The 25,717-nt window shown below is 52.4% G+C and overlaps 2 protein-coding genes across 3 annotated transcripts; one reads left to right on the top strand and one right to left on the bottom strand.

Annotated features, from left to right (window-relative positions):
• Positions 1 to 646: 646 nt before the first annotated feature.
• DLST (dihydrolipoamide S-succinyltransferase) lies at positions 647 to 17,339 on the bottom strand. 2 transcript variants are annotated; one of them, XM_050897765.1, is made up of 15 exons: positions 17,271 to 17,339; positions 12,470 to 12,503; positions 11,066 to 11,114; positions 9,960 to 10,015; positions 9,519 to 9,593; positions 9,084 to 9,139; positions 8,271 to 8,382; positions 7,594 to 7,749; positions 7,221 to 7,306; positions 6,431 to 6,528; positions 4,441 to 4,571; positions 3,784 to 3,857; positions 2,828 to 2,911; positions 2,120 to 2,287; positions 647 to 1,667 (listed from the first exon to the last, which is right to left on the bottom strand). In XM_050897765.1, exons 1-15 carry the CDS (start codon positions 17,337 to 17,339, stop codon positions 1,533 to 1,535), a joined length of 1,383 nt encoding a protein of 460 aa, XP_050753722.1. In that variant the 3' UTR covers positions 647 to 1,532. The 2 variants fall into 2 exon arrangements, with proteins under 2 accessions (XP_050753722.1, XP_050753723.1); XM_050897766.1 differs by lacking the exon at positions 17,271 to 17,339 and adding an exon at positions 12,604 to 12,627.
• Positions 17,340 to 21,877: 4,538 nt separating this feature from the next.
• Positions 21,878 to 25,070, top strand: PROX2 (prospero homeobox 2). Its single transcript, XM_050898446.1, is given in 5 exon segments — positions 21,878 to 23,387; positions 23,390 to 23,442; positions 24,008 to 24,112; positions 24,581 to 24,775; positions 24,885 to 25,070. Coding segments are annotated over 5 exon segments (2,049 nt in total).
• The last annotated feature ends 647 nt before the right edge of the window (positions 25,071 to 25,717 follow it).

Below are 25,717 nucleotides of genomic sequence, written 5' to 3'. Positions count from 1 at the left end.
TCTGCAACCCTTACCAGCCTTTTCCCCCACTTGCATGATTTACAACTCTCCTCTGTTGTAGCAGGGAAAAAACAATCTGGCTCCATACCTGTACTTTAAGAGCCTGTCCCAGGTCTCCCTCTTACCATTTAGCAAACACTGGGATTTCCTTGCCGTCTGTAACAGTTCTGTTGCTAGACCAAGAAAAGGATGATTTCCAGCCCTGAAAGCCTCATCTTTGCTTGGAAGAGCCAATTCTGTGCCAAAGAGGGTTTGAGGACAGTAGAGGTCACAGCCAGAGAAGCTTCAATTTAGCACCACCAGTGATGAGCCCAGCTCCCATTCCCTCTTTTCTCTCACCACCAGATAACAGGCTTCTTACACTACACTAGGGATGCTGCTGATGCTTCAGTCCTCACTCAGGAGCTGCTGCTCATCCCCTCAAACACACCCCACCTCGCAGTCGTTGCCCACTTTTATTTCATTTAAAATCCGCTGTGTTAAATATTTTAGTTACAAGTTCTGTGTAGAGGGTAAGAGTAATAGACTCTGCAGGCACTAGCAACCCCCTCACTCTCCAATACATGTGTGCGCTATCAGATTAAGGACTGCCCCCCTCCCCCCAAAACCAGCAGCCTTGGGCTGGGATATACATTACAGTTAAAGACCTGGCCCTCCCCAGCTGCCTCTCTGCTGGTAGCAGGCCAAGCCCTCGCACGCAGGAAGCCAGCAGTCGGATCCACCGTCAGTGAGCTGTGATTCAAGGACAGCTGCTGGGGGCTGGTTCTTACCCCCGTGTCGGGCATGTAATGGTGAAAGGATTGTCCCCCCAGGAACAGTGCTACCTCCACAGAGGTCACGGGCTCTGCCCACCCGGACATGAACATTCACGCCACAGTGACCAGGCTGGAGAGAGACAAACAATCTCCAAGGGAAAGCAGGGGAACTGCCACCACTGCATTCCTGTTTGTTTGTGGAGGGAGTGTAATTAGGGCACTGCCAGAGGCACGACACCTACCTCAAGCCCTGCTCTGATCAAAACCTCTGCTGCAAGCGGCCTGGGGGTCCCCAGACGGCCCTTGCAAGGCAGATGAGTGTGAAATATTTTCAAGCAAAACAGGGACAGAACAGTAGCCTTTCCTCTCCTCTCCCTCCCAGGAACCTCAGTGCTAGGAAATAAAGCTGAACCCACCTTGGAGCGGCAGGGAAGGGTATCCTAGCACAGCAGCAGCAAGCAGTTTCCAGTGGTATAGGACAAGCTAGAGGTGAGAGTTTGGTGCTGTGAGGGAGAGGATGCCATACAGACAGCTCTGGAAAGGCAGTGCCATTCAGTGGTTGGCCCACTGCATAGCAATCCTCATGAGAAACTGAACCTTCGTTAAACAGAATAGGAAAGGAGGTAGGAGCTATTCCCACAATTCCCTCTGGGACAGCTCCGATCACAGCGGAGGGAGGGAGACTGGAATGACCCCTGCCAGTTCCTGAATGCCCTGCATTGCCCCTGCTGGTGCTGCAGCCCTGCCCTGGGTGGGTTGTGTGGGGGTGTGGCTGCTCTACAGGTCGAGCAGCAGCACGCGGGGATCCTCCACCGCTGCCTTGATCTTGCGCAGGAAAGTCACTGCCTCTCTGCCATCAATCAGCCGGTGATCGTACGTCAGCGCCACATACATCATGGGCCGCACCTCGATCTGAAGGGGAGGAATAAGACAGGCATTAGTGAGCTCAGCCCTACTGCCTGCATGATGCCCTCCTGTGAATTCGAGGAAGATCTGGCTTTTTCCTATCCTGAATCCAGGGCTCAGGCCCTCCTGGATGTGTCCTGCCTGGCAGGATTACCTACCCACTCACTCACCCAGGCACTGATCACCACCCAGGCTGGGTCCACACCACACAAGACTAGGTCCCTTTCTGGAACTGTTCTCTATCACAAAGGCTACAGCTTCCTCCTCCCCACATCTAAGCAGATTATCCAGTTCTCCCCCTCACGGATAGGACAAGGCCCCCTGCACACCTCAGGCAAGCACCAGTGCCAGCAAAGCTGCCCTACACCAACTGCCTAGGAAAAGCATATGGGCTATGGTCCTCATCCCACTGAGCCCTCCCCTCTGTTTACTGAAACCTCCTGTGCAGCAACACCTACCTTGCCTCCCACAGCCACAGGCCTGTCGAAGATGGCATGCATGCCTAAGATGGCAGACTGGGGTGGATTAATGATAGGTGTCCCAAAGAGTGACCCAAAAACCCCTCCGTTGCTGATTGTGAAAGTGCCGCCATCCATGTCTTCAATGGCCAGTTCATTCTTCCGTGCCTAGAAGAAAAAGTAAGGTCTTAGAAAGCCACACAGATCACAGAAGGCAGAGGACAAGGGTTTGGACATTCACTCTCTGCAGGAATAAATGCTGATGGCAAGAGCTTCACTTATTGATATGTTCAGCTGAAAACCAGCATGAATTACTTGAAAATGCACCCTGTCTTTAGATCTGAACATTTACTGGCTTTGGGGAAGGTTTCTCTTGCCTTTACTTCCAACTGCTGCTTTTGCAGGAGACAGGCACAGGGACTTCTACCCCAGGGCAGTTCAGCCTTGGCCTCTAAAGACAAAGGTGAAGACACACCATGTCACTAATGCATAGTTTGTGGTCTTCTGGAAGGGCAACAAGTAGATAGGCCTGTCCTGTAAGGCACAGGCACAGCTACAGATGTAACTGGATCACTCCCCACAGCACGACTCAGTGTGCTAGAGGTCAGAGATGACACAGAGGGACTGAATCAATTAATGCCTATCCAGCACCCCCAATTCTTCCCATTCCTCCCAACCCTTTTCAGAAAAACCTCCAACTTTACTTACCTTCTCCCCCAACTCATAGATAGCACGCTCTATGTCAGCAAAGTTCATGTTTTCTACGTTCCTAACGACAGGGACCACAAGACCCTAGGGAGAAGCAAAGTGCATGATCAGCAAATTCACCGCAGCGACACACAGATAACTGTTATGGGGTAGGAGCCTGGCCTCAGCCCAGCAGAGTTCCTGCCGCCTCCTCAGTGCACAGCAGGTGGTTGGCAAAGCTGCCTCACAGCCTGGCAGCCTGCCGGGAAACCTGGCATGACAAGCACCACGGGCCGACTCCGTAAATGAGACATCACCTTTGCCTTTGTAAGCCCATCTCATAAAATCAACCAGGTCTGTCTGGATCCAGCCCCACATGCATAAAAGCAGGTAAGGCACTGGGCAGAGTTCAGCTGCCACCTCTTTCTCCGTGCGAAGAGTGGAGTCCCTCTATGCTGGACCTCCCCTAGACTTTGGGAGCAGTGACAGAACTTCAGTCCTAGCCAAACCTCTGCCTCACAACAGAACCAACTAATTCAACATCTGTATCTCCATCCCATACTCTCCCTGGACAGGAACATCTCTTTGAAGCAGCAATGTCATTTACATAAATGGTGGAACAGCACAGTAGGGTTAGCCAAAGGACAGGACATGCACAACTTTTACTGTCTACGCCATATCCTCATGGGTCCATGAAAAAAAGAGTTTCCCTAACTTGGCCCTACTCATTAACCACTGAGATCTATATTGACCTTGTTACTACATCTCCTAGTACAGTGGCAGAATATTCTTGGTCCTCCATCTCCTCCCAAAACCCAGCTCAGCAGTACACAATGTATCAGATGTCTCATTTAGAAGATCAGTCTCCTCAGTAAGTTTCTGCTGCAGTGGAGCTCAAAGCTGAGTTGGCTCAAAGTATAAGGCCATCCCAGACCCGAGGCTGCAGGAAGCACGGCCAAAGCATACAAGGTACCTACCCGAGGAGTTGCTACAGCGACACTGATGTCCACATAGTCCCTGTACACAATCTCTTTGGTCGTGTCATCAATCACTAGAAGGAGAAAAAAAAGCTCTCTTACACATGCAGTACCCAAGATCAAGGGCTCAACAGGTCAGAATTAGCCACAAAATCATAACAACTTGCTCATCTCTAGCTTAAACATAACTCCAGAGAAGAATGAGCCCTCATTGCACCTGTGGGAGAAGCATCAGGATAGACAGAAAGGAAACACAGTTCAGATACGTCAGTCCCCCTCAGGCATCCCCTTGGTTATTCTCCTCTTCTGGGTTTGAGCAAGCACCTCTGACACCCCCCAGGAACTGCATCACACCTACAGCAGCTACCTCTACACCAACCAGCAGGCTCTGCCCTCTGCGGGCTGCGTACACATGGCCCCAGCCCCGCTCCTGGCAACCCCTTCGTAATAGAGCCCCTCTTGGCAAGCTGTCCTCTACCTACAGAAGTGGCACTAGCAAAATCAGCTGCAGCACGTAGGACTGTCCCCACTTTCCCTGTGTATTTGACTTGCTTGTCCAAGCTATTAGCCCTGCCATGGACTTGGCCACCTGCTTTCCCCCACTCTGCCACATTCACTGGTGAGACATGCAACTTACCAGCAAGGGTCACCACTCACCTGCATTCACAACGGGCTGGTCCTGCAGAGCAAAAGCTGCAGCTTTCACAAAAGCTGACATGAAACCTAGCTTCAGGTTGTGCTTTTTCAGGAAGGGATCCTTGTGTACAGCTCTCATCTCCCGGATGTTGCTGCAAAACACATGATAACGCTGGTCAGCAGGGAGTCCAAGAAAACACCGTTCCCTCGCTCCGTAACAGGTTTCAGTGCCAGCCCCAAGGACTGCAAACCTGCACCACCAACCAGCAAACCCCCAGTCTGCTGAGAAATCCTTCAAATGTCATAGGTGAAGTGGGCTGAAGGTGGCTCTAAGACCCCTGCCAAAGGATCTAACAGGAACTGTCCTGGACCACAAACTCAACAGGACAGGGTTAACCTGCATGGCCCACACTGCCAGGCACAAAAGCAAGATAGGGCATGGCATATTTCCTGCTTAGGCCTGATGTTGCCACCAATTATCTGGAGATGCCAGTGCTGATACCAGTGCGGCACCACAGACAGCAACTGCAGGTGTGGCTGGGCCAACCCCAGAAGAGTGAAAACCAGGAAATACCAAGAGCAGAAAAGATGCACGTGGTGATCGAGGGAAAAGACTTCAATCGTTGTGCAAGTCCAGCGCCAGCCAGCACAACGATGCCTCCATACCCAACTGTCCGGCTTTGGGAGTTGAATGAATATGAAAGAAATCTTCCCAGATGCTATGGTAGTGGGTGCCAGCCCACCCACAGTCCTCAACCAGACTAATCATGTTTCCCCACTGCTTCTATTTATCAGAACTGAGGCCATTTACAAAAAGCCAACCAAGCTGTGGCTACAAGCTCTGCCTATTCCAGGCTAATACCAGATGCTGTGGAATTGCATGGTCCATCCCTCCCCCCTCCAGAGACCTTGAGTCTTTGAAGAGACAGTTTCAGCAAGGGGCAGGGGTCTCCATGGTTTAGAGTGTTTGTTTTCCTGTGCCTAACCTTGTTTAGGGCTAGGATTACTGCCCAAAGACATTAGTGCCTCCCAAGATACAAGGACTGCAGCAATGAGGACGAGGTTTGCTATGAAACTGGCTCATTATAGCTTCCTCCTTTCAGACGCTGACCCCCGGTGGGAAGCAGGAGGCCCCAGCACAGGTCCTCACGAGTCAACCTCACAGCAATCAATCCAAACCAAATTACCAGATGCAATGAGAGCCCGAGGCCAGCGTAAAGCGACACCTCAATGAGCCTCTGAGAGGAGATAAAGCTGCAGCACTTCCCCTCCAATCAAGACTATTTTGCCAACCTTATTGTTCTGAGACCCAAATATTTACATGTTTTGTCTTAAGGAGCAGCATAGGATTTCACAAGGCAATTTGATTTGGGCACAATTTCCCCTTAATGCACTGTAACATAAGCTGCCCACCCTCCAAAGCCATTAGTGCATTCAGTCCATGCAAGCACTTGAGTCAGGAGACCCCCACCTGCCCGGAGGGGATGGGGAAGGATGCTAGTCTGTCTCTGGAAAGCTGCACCATCCGACAGCAAAGGCCTCAGACCTATGTAACGCTCACCTGAAAGGCTGATGTGCCCTGGGGAACCACCTCATTGGAAGCTAAATGTGCCCACCTCCAAAAGCAGTAACCTGGTGGGGTGGCAGAAAGCAGATGCTGTCTTCTAATGGCCACTATACAAGCAATACTAGCCACTCCTGGTCTTCTGCTCAACATCTGCCAGTCCTCAACCAAGAACCACACAGATGAGGAACCAGACTGCCCCTTTTACAAGCAGCAGTTGACTCCCGAGGAATGACAGGCCATTAGGAAGCTATGCACCCCTCATACTGCAACACCAACATGGCCATGATGAAGCTGCACGGACGGTGGTACACGCCTAAGAAAGAGGTCCCAAAAGACATGTTGCTAACCTCTCCAAAGAGAATCACCAAGGTCTTGACTGCTATTTAAAGATGACTGCCTGCATCTATTTCTACTCGTAAAGGGAAAAAGAGGTCTGCTCCTCACCTCATATCAATCTCATTGAAAGTGGTCAGCATGGCACAAGTATTCTGAGCCTCTTTCAGCCGTTGAGCAATACGCTGACGCATCCTATTCATTTTCACCTGAAAATTAAAAAGATATAAGCAGAAGCTGCCTCAAGCTCATCCAAGGGGCAAAATGCACAAGAAACTCAAAATGCCCTTCTTGCCATCTAGTTGACTAGTAATAGATGCCTAGGGCCAAGGTTTTCACTCCAGGTCTCCCTGAGGAGCATGACAGCCTGAGGAGTTGGTTTCACTATGGAGCTGCCCAGCTCAACACACAGTTCACTTGAAAAGCAGTGCTGAAACGCATCACAGTGTAACTACTTCTGACCTATGTGTTCCTCAGGACCTCCAAGCATGCGTAAGTTTCCAGCATGAGGCTAATGTGAGAAGAGCAAGACTGCTAAGAAAGCAGGCTGCTCAACCATGTTTTCTTAAGAATGCACAAGGCAGCTGCAGCAGCCTCAGCCCTTTGCTGAGAGCTTGTGGACAGACCAAGCAGATCACACTGAGCCTTCTGTGCTCAGTCAGCAGAGCTCAAAACAAGACTTTTGCCTAGAAAAGACCTGTGTCAGATCAGACCTGGCTCTTTCTCCACCCCACCCCTAAGTGGTGCCCTCATGTAGAGAATTTCCCCTTCTGTCACAGCCCCACTGAGCTGGGTGTGAACAGGTAGATACAGACACATCCGGAAAGCTCAAGGCTTATGCCAGAACAGATTGTTACCCAGCAACAGAAGCGCTGGCGAGGCCCCTATTCCCACAGCTTACCCTATGCTCTGATCTGGCACCTTTGCTGGGCACTGCCTCCCCAGGAGGGGCTGCTGCTGGGGCTGCAGCCGGCTTCACCGCAGACACTGAGGGTAAAGAACACATCAGTCAAAAAGGGAAGCCAGGGCTTGATCGCAATGCCCCGAGGTAGAAAGCCCGGTTTGAGCTCCTTGCTCAAGCAACACAGCACAGAAGCAGCCTTGAATTGGGCTGGGCAGGTTCCAGGCATAGCTGAGCTCTCCAGTCTGGAGCATGCAGGGCAATAACGCGGGGAGGCCTTCACCATAAATACCAGACTGTTTGCCATCTTTAACCTTACACTCTCCCCAAGGAAGAGAGGCTTGAAAATAGGAGAAAATGGCTGTTGCCTCACCTGGTTTGCTGTCGATGGGCTGAGCTGACACAGGCGGCACTGGTGGCATTGTAGTGGGAATTGGTGCTGCAGCAGGGGGAGGAGCAGCCGCAGCTACAGGTTCAGGGGCTGCAGGGGGAGGAGGGGCTGCTGCTGGTTTGGCCTTGGCAGGAGCAGCTGAAAGACAAGGAAGAACCATGGTAAGGGCAACGACAGCTTCCACTGACAGCTTCCACTGTCAGGGATCTCCGAGTCCAACCAACCTAATAAAAGTTAACCCTCTGGCAGAGTGCCTTTATGTTCTCAGCACTACTGAACTGATAGGAGCCACCACAAGAGGATCCCACGGTGAAAGTGTTTTACTCATCGACACCCTAGATCTCCTCACTGTGCAGGAGACTGGATGCTAAAGAGAAGAGGGCAGTGAAGGGAGTTATATCACAGGAATTCTCAACTAATTTTAGCTTAGAGCTGCAGTCTCCTCCACAGGGAGCAAAAGGAAAGTTCCCCCCTCAGAAGGACTAAAATTATGCTTTTCTAATGGACAAACAGAATAGGAGTATTTTCTTCCAGCTACAGAAGCAGATGGAGGAAACATTTAACCTCTCTCCGGATCCCTCTAAATGCCTTGCTTCCATCTTCAGGAAAAGACTGGTGGAAACAGGAAGGCCTGTGCAAGTTATACATGCCTGACTTACCTCCAGTTTTCCTGAGTTTGAACAGAGGTGTCCCCCCTTCCACTTTGCCACCATCAGGTACCAGAAGGGCTTCAATCACACCAGCTGCTGGGGCTGGAACTTGCACTGATGTCTGCAAAAAGGAAAATCAATTAAACTCCCCCAAACATTGAATGGAGAACAAGTGCCCAAGAGAAGATGCCAATATGCACAGACACACATTGTAATTTGGCACAGACAGTGGCTCTGTCTTGCACCATTTTTCACACCCTCCACCAGGATTTTGTGCCAATACTTAGAAGTTTTAGGAGATGCTGGCAGTGTAACGTATAGCCTGATCTTCCTGCTCCAGGGTACAATCAAGAATTGACCCACTGCCAGCATCTTCCTGACAACAGCACCGGAAGCAGAACTTGGCAAGGAGTTTTAACAAGAACTTCAAAGCTTAAGAGTCCTTTAAGGAGTGAGTAAACTTAAAGACTAAATTTAAAACAATCTGAAGACATCCTATGGCTCTGCAGATTTCTCCTCTGTTTAAACACAAACAGGTTTCAAAGCTTAGAGTACCGAAATTGGAAGGAGGAGTGTAATTGCAGCTCCAATAAATATCAGCATCACTGATGCTTAATCAAATGCATGAGGAAGGAAGAGTTATCAAAGAATTCTCACTTAAGGCACAGCCAGCTTTCACACTAGATGAGAAAAGCTTTTCTCCATGAACGGAGCAGGAGACACAGGCAGAGCCTGCAGGCTCTAGGAGCTCTTAGTCGGAGAGGAGCCATACAGGGTACCCACTACAGAACTAGAAAAAGTTTTGGGCCAGAAAACTCCTACCTTGTCTGTTTCAATCTCACACACCACTTCATCTTCCGCCACTGTGTCTCCAACAGCTGAATGATAGATATGAAGACCACTGTAAGGAGGGAGGTGTGCTCCGGCCTCCCCTCTTAACCCACAGCAGTCTCCACCACTCGCCCCAGTTCTCCACAACTTCTAAAGAAAAGTCTAGCTCAAACAATCAATCTACTGTACAGTCAGAGTCTGATTCCAGTTTAGACATCACCCTTCAACCCAACATCACCCATGACAGAAGTGCCGAGGCAGCAACTGCAATTCTTACCCCTTAGGAGAACTCCAATTAACTGCCTCATTTGTCACAGACTGAAAGGCACAGAGCAGGCTGTCAGCCAGTGAACTACAATCCATCCCCGAGCTGTCCAGTGCAGCAGCAACGGTGCTGAAAATTTCAGGGAAGAGGCAACTGCTTACCTTTCTCCCACCTGACATCTCCTTCTGTGACTGACTCTGCAAAGGCTGGTGTGTTCACCGTGACCACGTCATCCCCTGTGACAGAGAAAGACAGACTTGAACGAACGCATTCAGAGCTCAAAACTTATGGCATTGCTTCATTCTTGTCGTCAGGAGTCTGCTACAGGGGGTAGGTCAACAGACATCAAATGTTGGCCTTCTCCTTGCTTCAACACTGATTAACATTTAAACACAAGAGAAATCCCCATCTGACTGAAAGTCACATTGTGACAGGAATGCCAGACAAAATCTTTAGGGCCCCGGGTCATAAACCCTCAGCCACCCATCAAGGCAGGACAGCAGTGGGACTAGACCAAGGATGGAAGATGTAGCTTCAGCTGTTGTCAGGACAGCAACAGGTAGCACAAGAGCCATCCCGCTGACTGCTGACTTTTTACTTACTACGTACTGCAGTGGTTCTGAAGTAACGGACAGTGAAGACACTGGAGCTATTTACTCTGCAGAAAGAGAGAAAGATATGAACACAGAAGTACGTTTCTCTGCAGGCTGCTGGCATGAAGCTCAAGTACAGAATTTACATTTGCTTAACTGACTGAAAGGCTGCTCAGCTGTTCTGATGTATTTGTTCCAAAGGACTCCTACTTACTCTTCAAGCTGCAACAATCCCACTAAGAAAGGAAACATTACAGCTTACCATCATTAGTGCTCTCAAAGTCAGTGAGAACTGACATTTATGGAATTTTAATTAAGGGAGACAACCCAAAAGAACCCTTGTGGTTTAAATACTGATAAAAGGCTGACCTAGCCAGCCCACCCCACACCCAAGACTAGTGCAGTAACCATTTTTTACCTCCAGATCAGGACTGTCATCCCTACAGAAGTCGCTAGATTGCTCCAAAAAAAAAGGGAAAGCACCATAAATTGCCTATGGCAACACATCCAAGAGACAGCTATTTCTCTCCACCATGTCCCTTCACAGGGAGCTGGCAATCCCAAGCGTTCCAAAAGATGGTTTTTGTACCTACTGACACCACATTTGGAAACCTGAAGCAAACGTGCTTTAGCATTTCCTCTAACACAGGCTACTTCATGCAAACAGACCAGCATTTCAGGCTTTTACGGATGCGCTCTTATTTCCCCAAATACATTTTTAGAAGACCACCTCAGCAATGCAAACCTTGCCATATGAACAACAGCTCCCTGAACCACCCTACTTCTCCTGACAGAAATCCTACCAGGAGGCCACCATAAAGCAAACAAGACTTCTAGTCAGATAATCAAAGGGCAGAGATCCATTTATCACCAGTCTCCTCTTCCTGTCCCTTCCCTGCCTCAGTATCTGGTTCCAAACAAAGCTTATTTTCTTTAGGCATGCCAAAGTTTCTGATCTGCAAAACCTAGATTTTGTTAGGGCTAGCTCCACACTCCTACGATGTGCACAGGGATTTTATGTCAGCCAACCATATTCTGCATCCCAGCCCACAAATCTTATCAGGGCTAGAGCAGCCCCAGCCTCTTCACATCACAGCTTTCCTGGGGATACTTACACAAGCTTCCTGCTGTTCGTGTAAGCCAGTCCCCGGCTCCCAGCCACACCTGTGAACGAGAATGGTGTTACCCCACAGGAACGTTATCCAGGCGTCCAGCCCTCAAGTGTCCCTGTCAGGTAAAAGAGTGCAGAGGACACCACTGTCCACCCTGAAAGAAGCCTGGGACTAGGTGGGGAATACAGCCATATAGAGGCACCTCAGTGACATCAAAACTGCCCAGAGCTTGCCATGAACAGTGGTCTTGTCTTCATCTAGATTTATAGAGATGGGAAAAACAGTTGTATCTTGACCTCAAAGCTAGTAACTTTGAAAAGGGCAAACAAAGCAGTAGCTACCCCAGTCAGAAGAAAACCAGGAAACAGCTACGAGGGACACCTCCAGGACCGCTAAAACCTCAGTTGCTACTGAGTTATCCTCACCAATACAAAGGGGTTCCTAATAGGAGCAAGGCATCAGTCCCCTAAGGGGCACCCCCAGGAAGCCTCATAGGTGTAGGGACAGGTAAGGAGGAAAAAAAGAATGAAAACAGGGTGTAGGGCAGAGTAGCAAGCCACCATCATTCCTCTTCTCTGTCCACTCCCTGTCCCAAGAAAACTTCTTTTCCAAAACTCACAGCAGGGAGGTACTAGCATAAGCTCTCAGTTTCACATACCCCACTGTCTCCTTCCCACACTGCTCACACTGCAGCCCTGACACTGCAATTTTTATTACAAACTGAACTCCTGTCCTTTGTCTCTTTCAGGGCGCTGGGCAGTTTTCCAGACTGATCTTAAAGAGAGTCATCGTAGCAATTGGAGAACATAATTATCTCAATTACACAATGCCAGAAGGAAGAACGATTTCCCCACTTGATTTTAAAAAAAAGCAATTTTTTATAATACAATTTTGACACTATCCCCTACTAAAGAGCTGATACTGGAACTCTAGAAACCGGAAAAGGTAAGCAGATTTAACTGGTTTCTCAAATTGGAATCAGAAGTGAGTGATGTAATGCTATATAAACACAGTACAGCTAGAAAAAACAGAGCTCTGGGAAAATCCAGTTTAAGCACTGAAGAGGAGTTCACAGGCATACTAGATTTGACATGTCACTTAACATTCATCATCATTTTCAAAGGAGTTTATTAGAGAGCTAGGCTCTGCAACAGCATGTGTTTCAAGCACTGCAATGCTTGAAATACACTGTGCTGCTGCTGTGAAATCTTCACCAGAGCTGAATGGATCGGGCTGCACGTACATTAGGCAAAGGAGGCACTCACATGGAAACACAGCTCATTTCACAAACTGTTTCTTCATTACATGATTGACAGAAATAACCCCCAATCAAACCTATTACCAACTTCCATTATCAGCTCTGTTCTGTCTAGGTAGTTTGAAATGAAATAAAAGCGTAAGACTCACCAGACAGAGAGCATCTTGCCAGAGTACAGTTCCCCTGTCAGAGAGAAGAGGAACTATCAGTATTGCAAAAAGACAGACCGACCCTAGAAGGATTTTGGTTTTCCCACGAGACCTGGATCAGAGAGAGGACCCACCATTCCCATGCTCCAGACTGCAGGCATGCTGCTTTCCCATAATGTGCAAGAGCGGGAGATGGTGAGAGCATCTACACCCTTCTCTTTGCTTTGTCTCCTTCCAGGATGCTTTCCTGTGGAATGATGTTAAACCTGATGCACTTGGTTTTCAGTGTGGCTCCAGCCGTTTTGACCTTCTCATGCACACTTTCCTCTTTAAGAAGGAACGGATTTCTAAAGACTCATTCATTAAAATTTGCTATGAATGAGAAGGTCAAGGGTAGCTACTGGATATGATGAAAAAACATCCCATGATGTTTACTCCTACAGTCATGAATGCAGCATCTGGGGGTTTTTTTTGTTTGTTTGTTTTAAGGCTATGGAGCCTTTGAACTCCAGAATGCCAGAATTTCTCTTGGTGGCAAAATTTCTACCACCTTCGGTGAGCCAGGAATTCCACCTTCTGGTGATGTTTCACTTCATACCCATATAATCATTGACTGCACTCCTAGTTCAGCATAACATTCCTCAAAAGTAAAAGACATTTCAAGATATTCCAGTTACTTTCCCTACTGTTATTATACATTCCTCTAGCATCGAACCTGCAGATCTGGAGAACCTAAGAACTCTTTAAAAGCTACAGGAAAATATCACAGTAACCATGACTAAAATGCAGTTGACTGGTTTGGAACAACAGCTACTCAACAGCTCAAAGCACCCTTATCCCGCAGCTAAGGTAAGAGGTAAAAATTAGATTTCATTCACATCTTCAGTGTCTGAAGGGAAGTTTGTGTATAAGCCCTGATTTCAGTGTCAACAGAGCAAGCAGGATGGGATATAACAGATCTTAAATATCAAAATAATTTGTGGAGCTGTGTGTGATAAGACAACATAGACATCAAGGACTAGAGAGATACTTATGTTTGTCATACCGTCTACAGGACTGAGTGCTGTAGCATACAAAAATATATTCAGTGAACACTTCATATCATCAAAACTACTAACAGGTCTGGAATTAGCCCCTTGGCAGTTTAATTACCCAAACTTATTGATGGATTTGGCTTCTCAGATACTAATGAATGGTCAACTCAATGATCGATGGGCAGTTCAACAGGGTTATGACTAGCTGTGCCAAGGATGCAGGCAGCCAGGCTCACTTGCTGCTAAGCCAGCCTGGGCCTGGCAGAGCTCAGGAGCTCCAGCACATCGCCATGCAGCCACCCTGTTTGCCAGCCCACTGCAGGGACCAACGATCCTGGACCGACAGTCCTGCAAAACCAGCTTCCAGCAGGGCCTGCTGGAGCCCCTGCCCCAGCTCTGGCTGGGGAAGGGAAAGCGGGGAGCACCGCGCAGACTTTGCAGTGTCATCGTGAACGCTACAACGTGTAATCTTGGTGCAGCACTGGCCCCCTGCTAACTCAGATCTGCTAACTCAGATCTGGCCAGCCCTAAGCTGGGATCAGTAAGACAAATTTCAAGTTAACTCTGCTTGGTCAAGCATCTAAAGCACCATGATCCCCAGCACATACGTTAGTTCCTATATTGATCAAATTCTTCCCACTTTCTGTAGCGTCCCAGATAATATGAAGTTAATCACAAATAAAATATCAAGCAACCTGAGCTCCCTTCTGCCCATTAAAGTTTTCCTGGGTGCTTTGCACAAGAAGTGGTAAAGGTATTCCTAGCATTCCAGACATAACTTGTTAAGAAAGACGTACAGCCCCAGACTGAGGCAGAAACAGCCAATTTTATTTGCTCAGGACCAGTTTACTGTAAGGTTAAAAAAAAAAAAAGTTTAGAAGGTCTGTCCTAAAATAAATCGTGAGAAAGCACATCTGCAGCCCTCTTCCATGAGAGGTGCCAAGTCTGTATTCCACAACTGCTGCAAAATTAAGGAAAAAATTGGTATCACTCTACCCTTCTGTCTCTTACATTAAGAAATGAGGGGGAGAGCTCTAGGGCGAGGAAGAAGCCACTAATGAAAGATACCAAGACTCCCTCTGTCTTGTGTCCATCCCTTAACCACAGTACCTCGGAGATGCACATGCAGCTCCGAGAGATGCCTGACAGGGTTGTTTCCTGTTCCCTTTTTCCCTGAAGGAATCACTGTGATTACACCTGTTCCTGGTATCACCTGGCTAAATCTGCCCTCTGCCTGATCTTGGAGCTTCTTCAGTGAAAATGGAAACATTTACGTTTTGCTAGCTGGCATTAGCACTTTGGGTCACTTTAAAGAGACAGCCTTCACTTGGAGAAATACGTCTTGGTCTAATTAGCTAGTGACTCATGTACCAAGTGATTAATTTTTCCCCCATGTTTCACATGACTTCTCAGAACTGTTTTTATAACCGTTATTATGTCAAAGTGACCCTGGCACACAGCATCCCAGGCCACACCTTTCAAGGAGCCGTCACCTTCCAGTAGGTCACTACACAGTGAAATAAATTATGGAATACATCAGCTAAAGCGACAGCCTGTATACCTACACATTTCTTCTCCAACAGTGGGAACAGGGACCAGTTCAGGTAAGGACACTAACTGAACAGGAGGGTACAGTTAACTTCAACAGAGGCAAAACAGAAGCCCAGTGCTGGGCAGCTCCGACGACAGGCAAAGCAGCAATCAGTTCTCCAGCCCCAGCTTCTTCAAAGCAAAGAAGCTGCTGCTTTAACAACAAGGATGAGCGCAAACCACTGCTACACACAAAAACCCCACTGCACGTCTTTCATGGACTTTAACACAATTATATAGAGCATGGCAGGGCAGATGCTAAGACGGGATGGAGATAACAATGCTGAGTGGTAAAGGATACTGTTACTAAGATGACAGGCTAAGAACTCCAGCATGCGGGGAGGATCAAACAGGGAAGAAAAAGTTCTTTACAAACTCTTCCTCAGATAAACAGAAGGATTTGATTCTCAAAGCACTGAACGCAGCTCCGAATCAAACCATCCTTTTTCAGACTAGCTCTTCTCTGGACTTTTTCAGAGAAGTTCAACAGCTGCCCTCCCCACCCCCTCCCGAGTCTTACACGCTCAGATGCAGGCTATTGATGCACATTCATGATTTCTACTTGATATATGAATCCAGGACCTTTTCCTCTTTTACGAGATCATCAAAATCCAGCCAACCCTTCCCTACCTTCGTTGTTTCTTGCTGACTCCACTGTTCTCCCATTCAGCCCTACACTTCTGAAATTTGTACATGTCTATTGTTCTCACTTCTCCCATCAGAGGTTTGCCAAGTTCTGGCGTTTCTTTCTGTCTCTCCAAAAAGCCTGTATTATCCCCTTTGTCAAAACTTACTTCCCATATCCCTACTGAAAGGGAAATCAAACTACTACCACCATCTTGACTTCTCAACTTTTCTAGTACATCTAACAGGTTAACTAAAATTATCTTCCCTTCCTAGTACTCAGCTATGACCTCCTGTAACCTCCTGATTTGCAGAACACTTTTGTAAAAGGTTTGAATACTCCATCTGGCTTTCCCCCCATTCTGTATCATTATACAGCACCGCTGAGAGCTGACAAAGCTTAAATATTGTTAAAATGCCACTTAAATAAGCTTATTTTAAACTGCACTATAATCAATTTTTATCTACATAAATGTATAACAAAATATAACTATATAGTTATAAACTGTTTATAGTGCAGTTTTATACATATACACACATATTTATAAACACAAATCCGTTTGTAGCGCCGAGAGACAAGCTTTTAACATACAATAGCCCTGTGGGGAAGCATGGCATAGTTAAATGTTCAACATTACAATTAGCTGTCAACACCTGCTCGCCTACATTCACACGACAGCTAAAATCAAATCTCATGCTCCAAGGCTTCAGCTGGTCATCTGGAAGAGAAGTGATCTTCTTCCTCCTGTAGGTATGCATATATACGTATGTATATGCATGCATATATATATATATGTATGTACACACACCTATGCATGTTTGCTATTTAAAAGGAAGATGTGGCCAGAAGCCAGCAAACGACAGAAACCAGCTGGCCAAGCGCAGCCCCAGTGTCGATTTAAGTAGCTGGCTCTGGCTGTTAGACTCTGCAAGCCCAAGCTACCGCCAGCACAGGTTACTGCCGTTTGCATCGGTTCAACGACTGCTTTGAAAATTGAGCATAGGAATTAAGTAAGAAAGTAGACGCCAGTTTATTTGCCGTTTCTGCACCGGGCCGACCCCGGCCGGGGCAGGTCTCTGCCGGCGGAGGCCGGTGGAGGCGGGGGTGCGAAGCGAGTCGCGGCTGCCAACAGAGAGGCCCCCCAAACGCTTCAGCCCAGCGACAGGCGGGGACGGCGGAGCCCGAGAGCGGCGGTTTTCGGAAGCTCTTCCCGCCGGTCAGCTCCGCGCGGTGCCGCAAGCGAGCCGCCGCCGCCGCCTTTCCCGACGGGGGCGGCGGGCCCGGGGCGGGGCGGTAGCGGCACACGCACCGGCGGCGCCGGGCCCGGGAAGGGGCAGCGCCGCGCTCACCCCGGCCCCTCCCGGAGGGGGGCAGCCCCGCCACCCGTGCCGCCCCTCCCTGCCTCCCGCCCCCGGGGCGGCGGTGCCTCCCGCCGAGCGGGGGGGGAAGGGAGGGGGACGCGTCCCGGTGCCCTTGGCGCCGCCGTCCCCGCCCGCCCAACCGCCGCCCTCCCTCCTCCCTCCCCGCGGCCGGTGCCCGCGGCGGGCAGTACCTGCCGGAGGGCGCGCAGCGAGCGGCCCAGCGCCCGGCCCAGGCAGCGGGACCGCCACAGCAGCAGCATCGCGGCAGCGGCAGCGGCGGCGGCGGGAGGAGCCGGAGGGCGGACACCGGAAGCAGGCCCGGCGCGAGCCGGAAGTGCGCAGGGCCGGACCAACCTCTCCGGAACGGGGGGAGCGCGGCCAGAAGGACGGCACCATCGCGGGCGGGGGGGGGGGCTGGGACAGGCCTGGGGATGGGCTGCGAGGCCAGGCCAGGCCTGTGGGGTGAGGAGAGGCGTGGGGACAGGGCTGTGGGGCAGGGACAAGCTGGGGACGGGGCTGTGGGGTGAGGACAGGCCTAAGGCAGGGGCTGTGGGGCAGGGACAGGTGGGGGACAGGGCTGTGCGGCAGGGCTGCGACAGGGACAGGCCGTGGTACCTCAAGAGCCTCCTGTTGAACCATACCTAAGATGTCTTCCACAGCCCCATGCAGGGCCGGGTGGCAGGCAGGCGGTTCGGTTATGCCTTGTGTCCTGGTTGTCAGTCTGTTGGTGCAGCCCTGCTTGTCCACGTGCTGTACTGCCCCCGGCACAAGCGGACACAGGGGCTTTCACATTAGAAGTTATGTTACCTACGAGTTATGTTACCTACGATTCCTCGTACATAAACGGACCTATGTATTAACCAAAGGGTGCCGTTTCATGACGCTCTTCATTGAACCAACTCTGGATTGCTGCAGGACAGCTGTACCGGTGGTCCTCCTGCTCACCTTGACAAATCATGGGGCCAGGCTCATGTAGGATGATAGTGCCGCAAGCGTCAGCCAGTGGGATGTGGCATGGTTAGAAATGGGCAAGGAGGTCATCTCGCCATGGCAAACAGGCAAATGAGTGCACAGATAAGCCCTGTTCCTCAGATGTGGTCAGTATGTTGATAACGTTTGAGAATCCCCCAGCTAGCTTCTGTTTTCTGCCTGCTTCCAGGTGGCGAACCACTGGTGGAAGAAAACCAAAGGAACCCATTTGCAGAATCTGAGAATTAGCTTGGGATAGTCATAAAAGGCTGTCTGGCAGCCAGGCATCTCTCAAGGAGCCAAGTCCAGGTTATGCACATGTCCTTAATTTAGCCATTGCTTAATAATATATGAATGGTAAACTGCAACCTTCAAAATAGTCTCCTAATATAAATTCGCAACGAACATCCATTGGATCATTTTCAAAGAAAAGAGGTTGAATAAAAATCAACAGGGGATTGTCTCTGAGGCTTTGAGGATGTGCTGACTGCTTTAATAAAAGGCAACCAAGCCAGAAGGGCTCTCTGCCAGGGATTTCTCCGCGATCTGTCTTTCGAGGGCTAATATCCTTGAACCAGACCACCTGATGTCAACTGCTTTTAACCACAGCCTCCTGCCTACCAATGAATACACCAAACATTGCCATGTCCAGTAAGCGTGTGGAGGCAAAGCAGGCGAAGCCCTAGGAGTGGCACGCGTGGCTAGGCTTTGTCCACCCACCCCACAGCTCCTGCACGAAGCATCTCACAACCATGCGTGCCCCTGGGGCAGGTAGGTTTGTCCTGGGGCTGGGGTCGGGGTGTGCTCAGCTGAGAGCGGTGCCGGCTCTGCTGGCTGCGGCAGTGTCTCTAAAGCACCCTGCGATAAGCAAGGGACTCAGTGTTGCTTCTTTTCCTGTGTTGTTCCATTTCCTGGCCACGTCCTACACCGCAGACCTCCAGGCCAGCCGAAATGCCTCCGTGTCCCCATGGCGGGGGATGTTGGAAATGCCTGGGCGCTTTCCGTGGGAGCTGGGCAGCACCAGGAGCTCCGGGCCGGCTCCTTCCTTGCCTGCGGCACTGCTTGCCTCTAGCCCGGTGTATTTGCATCATCCCACCAACGGTTCACCATCCTGGGTCCCGGATGGGGTTTCCAGGCCAAATTGTAGGGGGGAATTGCTCACCTGGCCCTCTGCCCACCTGGGCAGCCAGCGGCTCGGCACCGACCCTGGGGGCTGTGAGCCGGGGAGATGGCCGAGCGGCAGGGAAGGTGGCTGGACCCCGGCGCTGGACCTGACCTCCTGGACGTCCATCTGCATATTCAGAAGTCGTTCCCAGCCGGTTGGCTGCCTCCGGCCTCCCCACTCCCTCTTTAAAGGACCTGACCACAGAGGGAGGACGCGCTGGCGCTGCCGCTGCGGCATCCCGCGGCCCCCGGACGCCTGCCCTCGGGGCACCGTGCTCCCTGCGCCCCAGGAGCCAAGGTGAGTGGGGCGGAGAGGTGCGAGCAGCTCGGGTCGGGGACCGCTTGCTGAAGACAGAGGGATGCGGCGGCTGGGGAAGGCTCTGGGGGGATTTGCAGTGCTGGAGGGGCGGCAGGCTGCTCCGTGCATGGCTCTCCCACCGAGGAGCACCTGGGGAGCCCATGTGGGGTGGCTCCCATTTTGGAGAGGACACGCTCGCCTTCTCTTCTGAGCGTCTTCATTTCGTTCCTCGGTCTTTTTCTTCAGGTAAGAGGAGCCTTGGCTGCTTTTTAGTGTTTTGGAAGGTGGTACTGGTGAAGGCTGGTAGTAAGAGTGGGAACCAAAGCACGCATCTGCTAACTCGGCGGGGAAGGGGCTGCATCAGCTGGAGCAGTTTGCTTGGGGTAGCACCTCCTGGTCCTGCAGTTCTGGGGAGGCTGCGGGGGGGGAGCCGAGGCCACCCACGGCGGGCTGCCGTGGCCTGGGACCGCAGGCTCTGCTCCCACCCTCCAAATCTCTGGCAGGAAGATGGTGGTGCTGGAAGCCTTAGGCAAGTGGAGGGCTTCTTGCCAGCTCTGAGTCGATCTGCTTACGAGGGGTGTATCGCCCCGGGTTTCTGGGGCTGGGAAGTCTCAGCATAGGGGATGGGTAAGCTCCCTGACCTTGCTGTTGAACAGAGAGGAGGTGAGAAATTGTGACCAAGTGCCAAAAGAAGGTGTTCCTGTAACAAACCGAGCGAGGTAGCAGGACCAGCTGTCTTGTGCCCATGCCATGCGGAAAGGCTTAAGGGTGGATGAAATCTATAACTGCGTTGCATTTGCTGTGTGGCTTTGTAGGAAGCGGCTGGCAGGCTAAGAGGTGGCCGCAGGCAATGGAGAAGCTTGTTATACAAAGGCGAGGGGTGATGCTGAGAGCTGCCAGCACCCCAGCCTCATGCTGGCCACCAGTAAACTGAGCAGTTTGAATGCCACGACAGACTGTTAGGAAAATGAAACCCTAATGGTCGGGAAGGGTGGGGAGACAACATGGGAGAGCAACAAGTGGTGTCGAACAACCCCAAAAATACTTGGTTCGTCAAGACTAGAGCTCTGCAAAAGGTAGAGCTCTCCCAGATACCTGCCTGGAATACAGGGCTGTTCAAAGAAAGACAACCTGCTAAAAACCAGTGAGAAGAAACCCATTTTCTCCACTGCTCCTTAGCCTGGGGCACTCGCCGTGGAGCAGACAGTCACAGGGACAGGAGACTGATGGTGTTGAAAATGATCAGACATTTCTGGGTATAGCAAAAGAATCTCAGAAACTTTAAAGGTGTCTGGAAAAGGCATAAAGTGTCCTACTTCAGGGATGCAAAGCTACTGCTAATTAATGTGGATGAGGAAGAAGCATCCCACAGGGATGGCTACTCTGTAATTGCCCAGGATACGAGCTTTTGCACCTTCTTTTGCAAAGCTGTCCGAGTGAGTGAAGGAGCAGAGCAGATGGATCTCTGCCTGCAGTCAGCATGACAATTTTAAGCCCGGGGCTGCTGGCTCAGTAGTTTTTCTCTTCCCCGGTAATCCACATCCCCATCCCTTTTATTCAGTGTTTTGCCAAGCGCTTAGGAGCCCCGTGCTGTGTTAGCGTGAACATCCTGGTGTGTCCTGCTCACAGCAGGTCACATCACACTTTCACCCTTGCTGTGCCCCTTTCCACCCGTCTGTTTGTACCGCCCCGGCCCCCCAGTGCTGCCGCCCATCACCATGCCCTCGGGGCTGTGGTGGCGGGTGCTGGGTGCCGGCAGAAGCACGCAGCAGCCATGCCCTGGTCTAGCTGCTACATGCCGTGAATGCCTTCACCAGGGATGTAGCTGCCGTCCCCGTGCTCTGCCAGCACCTGGGAGCCCCCAAACCACCTTTGCCCAGGCGTGCGTGGCAGAGGGCTCTCTCTGGTGCTCACCACCCTTGTACCTGAGTCCACGAGCCCAGAGGGGAGTTTCCGCAAATGCCTCCCATGCGGGCGCAGCTGGCAGTGTGGAAAGTCTGCACTGCCGGGCACGTCCAGGGCCCAAACCATGTGAAATGTACTCCGGGCACGATGAATGCCCGGCTGGTAGGTGGGAGCTGTGTAGACAGTGTGTAGAGCGTTGCTGCTGTCATGCGACACCCGACAGCCTGCTCACGGGTTTTGCAGTGCCTGGAGGTTTCTGCCTGGGTCATTCCCTGGTGAAACAGATTTTGCAGGGGAGCAGGGATGCCCTGGAAATCTGGGAGGAAAAATCTCTGGCCATGTGCATGGAGAGCTGCTGTATGAGGTGCTGCCCACTGATGTTTCTTGCTCTTTCTCCAGCTCCACACCGCTAGCAGGCTGAAACATCAAACACCTGGGAAGCCTACCAGTCTGTGACTGGAAATGATCCCCAGCCAGCTGAGGGTCAGCTCTCCAGGATCCAGGCAGGAAGAAGAGACGATGGATGGCAGGACTGGCTCTAAGCAGGACAGAGACCGTGCCACTTCAGGGCACGGCCAGGGGCTGAAGTCGGAGCCCTGTTTCCAGACCGACTCTCTCTTGCCTTCACCCAGTGCGTCCCTGATATCACAGCTCCTCAGCCACCCGATGGTTGGCAGGAGCCTGGATCCCACTATCCTTTTCCCTTCCTCTCAGGCAGTAGCCCTGCCTCAGGACTACGAGTGTGGTGCATCTCCTGGAGAAGGAGCGCAAGCCCTGGATTTCCCCAGGACCCGTGCCCCAGCTCCCGTGCCCTGTGCTGGCGACAGGGACCAGCTCTCTGACCAGCACCTACGGGACCAGCTCTCCGACCAGCACCTACGAGCCAAGCGGGCCAGGGTGGAGAGCATCATCCAAGGCATGAGCCTCCCACCAAACCCTCAGGCATTTGGCACCAGCCTGGAGGCAGCTTTTGGGCACGAGAGGGAGAGGGGCGGTGAGATGCTCCGGGAGAGCAAGAGGAAGCCGAGGGTGCCCCAGCAGGGTGCAGGGGCGGCTGGGCGAGTCGCCCCCACGGGGGGCAGCCCCCATGCCGAGGGCTGCCAGCAGCTGAAGGAGCAGCTCTGCTTTTTAGAGCAGCAGCTGAGGTGGCTACAGGAGAAGTTCTCCCAGGTCTGTGACTCTGGGGATGCTGCCCAAACCCAGGAAGGTGCTGAGAAAGTGCATCCACCGCCTGGAAAGCCTGGAGACAGACTGGACAAGGACAGTGCCACTGCCACCAGTGACCCATGCAAAGCACCTCTCTGGAGGAGTGTCCTGGAGGTGCACAGGCCAGAGGACGACGAGGACGGAGGCGACACAGGTGGCCTGCCCTCGGCAGCGAGGGTCCTCTCGCAGGCACTGAAGCACGAGCTGGCCGGGGTGACGTCCCAGGTGGTGGACTCTGTCCTGAAGACTGTCTGGCCGAAGGCAGCCAGCCACCTCCTGCAGCAGCACCGCAGCCTCCCAGTGCCGGGGCCAGATGCCAGGAGAGAGTATTTTGCTGCTGGGAAATGCAGAAAGCCACTTGCTAAGCCATCTCCCATGAATGCACCGGGCTCACTGGGGTCACCCCAGGCTGAGGCCCTGTCAGGAGCTTTGGGGAAGAGCCCGGGCTCTCATGCTGGCTCCTTCAGTTCAAAGAGGGTCAGAAAACCCTCTCAGGTACCCAGCATGGGTTATTCGCTGGGCTCTGCCACCCCCGTCGAGGACAGCCAGCTGCTGAGCCAGCTGCTGGGCTACGGCCAGCACAGCCTCTGGAGCAGCAGCTCTTGTGGGAGTCCCTCTGCTCCAGAGAGGGGTCCTCTGGAGCCCCTCGACTTGCACTGGGGAACCGTCAAACTGAGGTCGTCATTTGTGAGACAGCAGCAGCACCCCCTGCCCCTGAGCCCTGCCGACATGGAGAGCCTGGCGCTGCTGCCGGCTGCCAGGGATGGCGTGGGGAGCTTCAGGCTGCGATGGACGCGGCGCCCTTCGCCTCCACCCATATATCCTTTGGGGGCAACTGGAGATGTCCCTGGGCTTGGCTGGAGCTAGAGAGGTCCCTGGGCTTGGATGTGCTCCCCTTGTCCTCTGGAGCCACAGCTCGTCACAGTCCCTGCCAGTCTCCCCAGGGCCAGGGTCCCCGCTGCTCTACAGAGGGCTAAAAAGGGGTGGGCAGGAAAGGGGTCCTGAGCCGTGGAGGGGCACTGCTGCTCCTCAGGGCTCGTTAGATGCTGTAGCGTAGCTGGGGGTGGAAGTCAGGAGCTCCCAAGCCTGCTCTTAGGCCAGCCATCCTGGCGGTCCCATCATCCTATGCCAGGAACAGGTGTCTCATGGAAATCCCTGTTCCCACCGGCCTGGGAAGCGCTGTTGGGAGCGGCAGGTTCCCCAGGGATGCCAAAGGGAAAAGCCAGTGGCTGCCCAGCCAGGGATGAACCGCCTCCACCCTGCTGCCAGGCCATGGTGAGGGGTTATCGTGGGCACCAGGCATGTGCGTGCCAGGGCCAATGCTCAGGGATGCGCCGAGCCGGTCGGGCTGCTGCGTGCAGGCTTTCCTTGACCCCAAGGCAGATGCAGGAGGCGCTGACCCCTGGCCACCTGAAGAAGGCCAAGCTGATGTTTTTCTTCACCCGCTACCCCAGCTCCACTCTGCTGAAGACCTACTTCCTCGATGTGCAGGTAAAATGGCACCACCCGGCACTGGTGCCAGGCAGGGTTCCCGTGCGGCGTGGCACCCAGCCCACCTCGCTGGGGAGCCACGGGGAAGGGGATGCTCTCGTGTCCCCTTGCCTCGCTGGCAGGAGCGGGGGGATGGCACCCACTTCAGCACGAGCTGCCCTGGAGTGGGTGCTCAGGGCTGCGGCAGACCCGGGCTGCCAGATCTTCACTCTGTGCAATCGAGGCGTTGGGATTAAAGCACATCATGAACGTGCCTCCCCACCGCAGGGCGGCTGGGATCCGAATCTCAGCGGGGAGAGGCAGCGCAGACACCCCCATGTCACGATCCTGGCTGGTGCTTTTGCACCCCTGGGGCAGGGCTGGGTTTGGGGCCAGGCCAGCGGTGAGTGGCTGGGCTTGCGGGGGCTCATGCGTCGGGAGGCTCCAAGCTGGCGTAACATCTGTCCTCTGGCTCTCCCCCGCTGGCAGTTCAGCCGCTGCATCACCTCCCAGCTCATCAAGTGGTTCAGCAACTTCCGCGAGTTTTACTACATCCAGGTGGAGAAGTTTGCCCGGCAGGCCCTGCTGGAGGGCGTCATGGATGCTGGCACCCTCCGGGTCTCCCGGGACTCGGAGCTTTTCCGTGCCCTCAACATGCACTATAACAAGGGGAACGACTTTGAGGTGAGGAGGGGGAGCCGGGGGACAGAGTTGGCAGGGCGATGGGGTTTGCCAGGGCAAGGGGGAGCCAGGGACCCGGTGGTGCCATGAGCTGATGCCCATCTCGCCACAGGTGCCGGGGCGGTTCCTGGAGGTGGCCAGCCTGACGCTGCGGGAGTTCTTCAGTGCCATCAGGGCAGGCAAGGACGCCGACCCCTCCTGGAAGAAACCCATTTACAAAATCATTTCCAAATTGGACAGTGACATCCCAGAAGGGTTCAAAGCCGCCGGCTGTTCCCAGGAACTGCTCCGCAGCTGAGTCTCTGTGAAAGCAGCCCCGGGTCCTGTGTGCAGCCACCATGTGCTAAGCACCTCATGGGCACTCTGTACAGCGTCTGTTATTCTGAGTATTTTCTCTCTGGCCTGTAAGACAGCTCCTTGGGTGAGGTCTATCACTTGCCTCAGGTGCTGGGATTTTATGCTGTGTGTTTTACTCCCCTGCTTAAAGCCAGTGGGGTTCTGCTGGAGACCCTCGGAGGTGAGGGATAGAGATGAAGCCATCAGGTTGGAGCCTGGGAAATCGCCCTGCCCCAGCTATCCCTGTGACCCTGGGTGAGCCGCCTTCCTTCTCTTCTCCAGAGGTCCACAGATCAGGGCAAACAGCCCTTCTGTTTATAAAGCAGGCAGAGGTCCTAGCAGCGGGCAAAGTTTTCTTGGCGCAGCAGAGCAGTGGATATGCCCAGTCCAACAGCACGCCTCGGTTTCTGTCCAGATACAACATGCCAGTGTCCAAAGAAAACAGCTGGTGAATTCCAGCATTTCAAGCACCCCACAGGGATAGTTGACCCTGTCTGGGAGATGTAAAAACAGTGTTTGTGGTAGCCAGCATGAACAACACGCCGCCCTGCCTCCCCTGTGCTGTTTGCCAAGAGCCCCCCGTGCAGCTGCACGTTGCGGCCAAGCAGG

Source organism: Gymnogyps californianus, chromosome 5, assembly GCF_018139145.2.
Source record: "Gymnogyps californianus isolate 813 chromosome 5, ASM1813914v2, whole genome shotgun sequence".
Classification (NCBI taxonomy): domain Eukaryota; kingdom Metazoa; phylum Chordata; class Aves; order Accipitriformes; family Cathartidae; genus Gymnogyps; species Gymnogyps californianus.
This window is presented reverse-complemented; position numbering and strand designations above follow the sequence as displayed.

Bases quoted from the DNA above. Each gene is read 5' to 3' on its own strand.
- DLST (XM_050897765.1), bottom strand. From the start codon at position 17,339: ATGCTGCTGCTGTGGCGGTCCCGCTGCCTGGGCCGGGCGCTGGGCCGC. The intron at 7,307-7,593 runs GTGAGGCAACAG...CTTTACCCTCAG, and splicing joins GCCCATCGACAGCAAACCAG to TGTCTGCGGTGAAGCCGGCT. The intron at 2,912-3,783 runs GTAGGTACCTTG...GCTTCTCCCTAG, and splicing joins TCGCTGTAGCAACTCCTCGG to GGTCTTGTGGTCCCTGTCGT.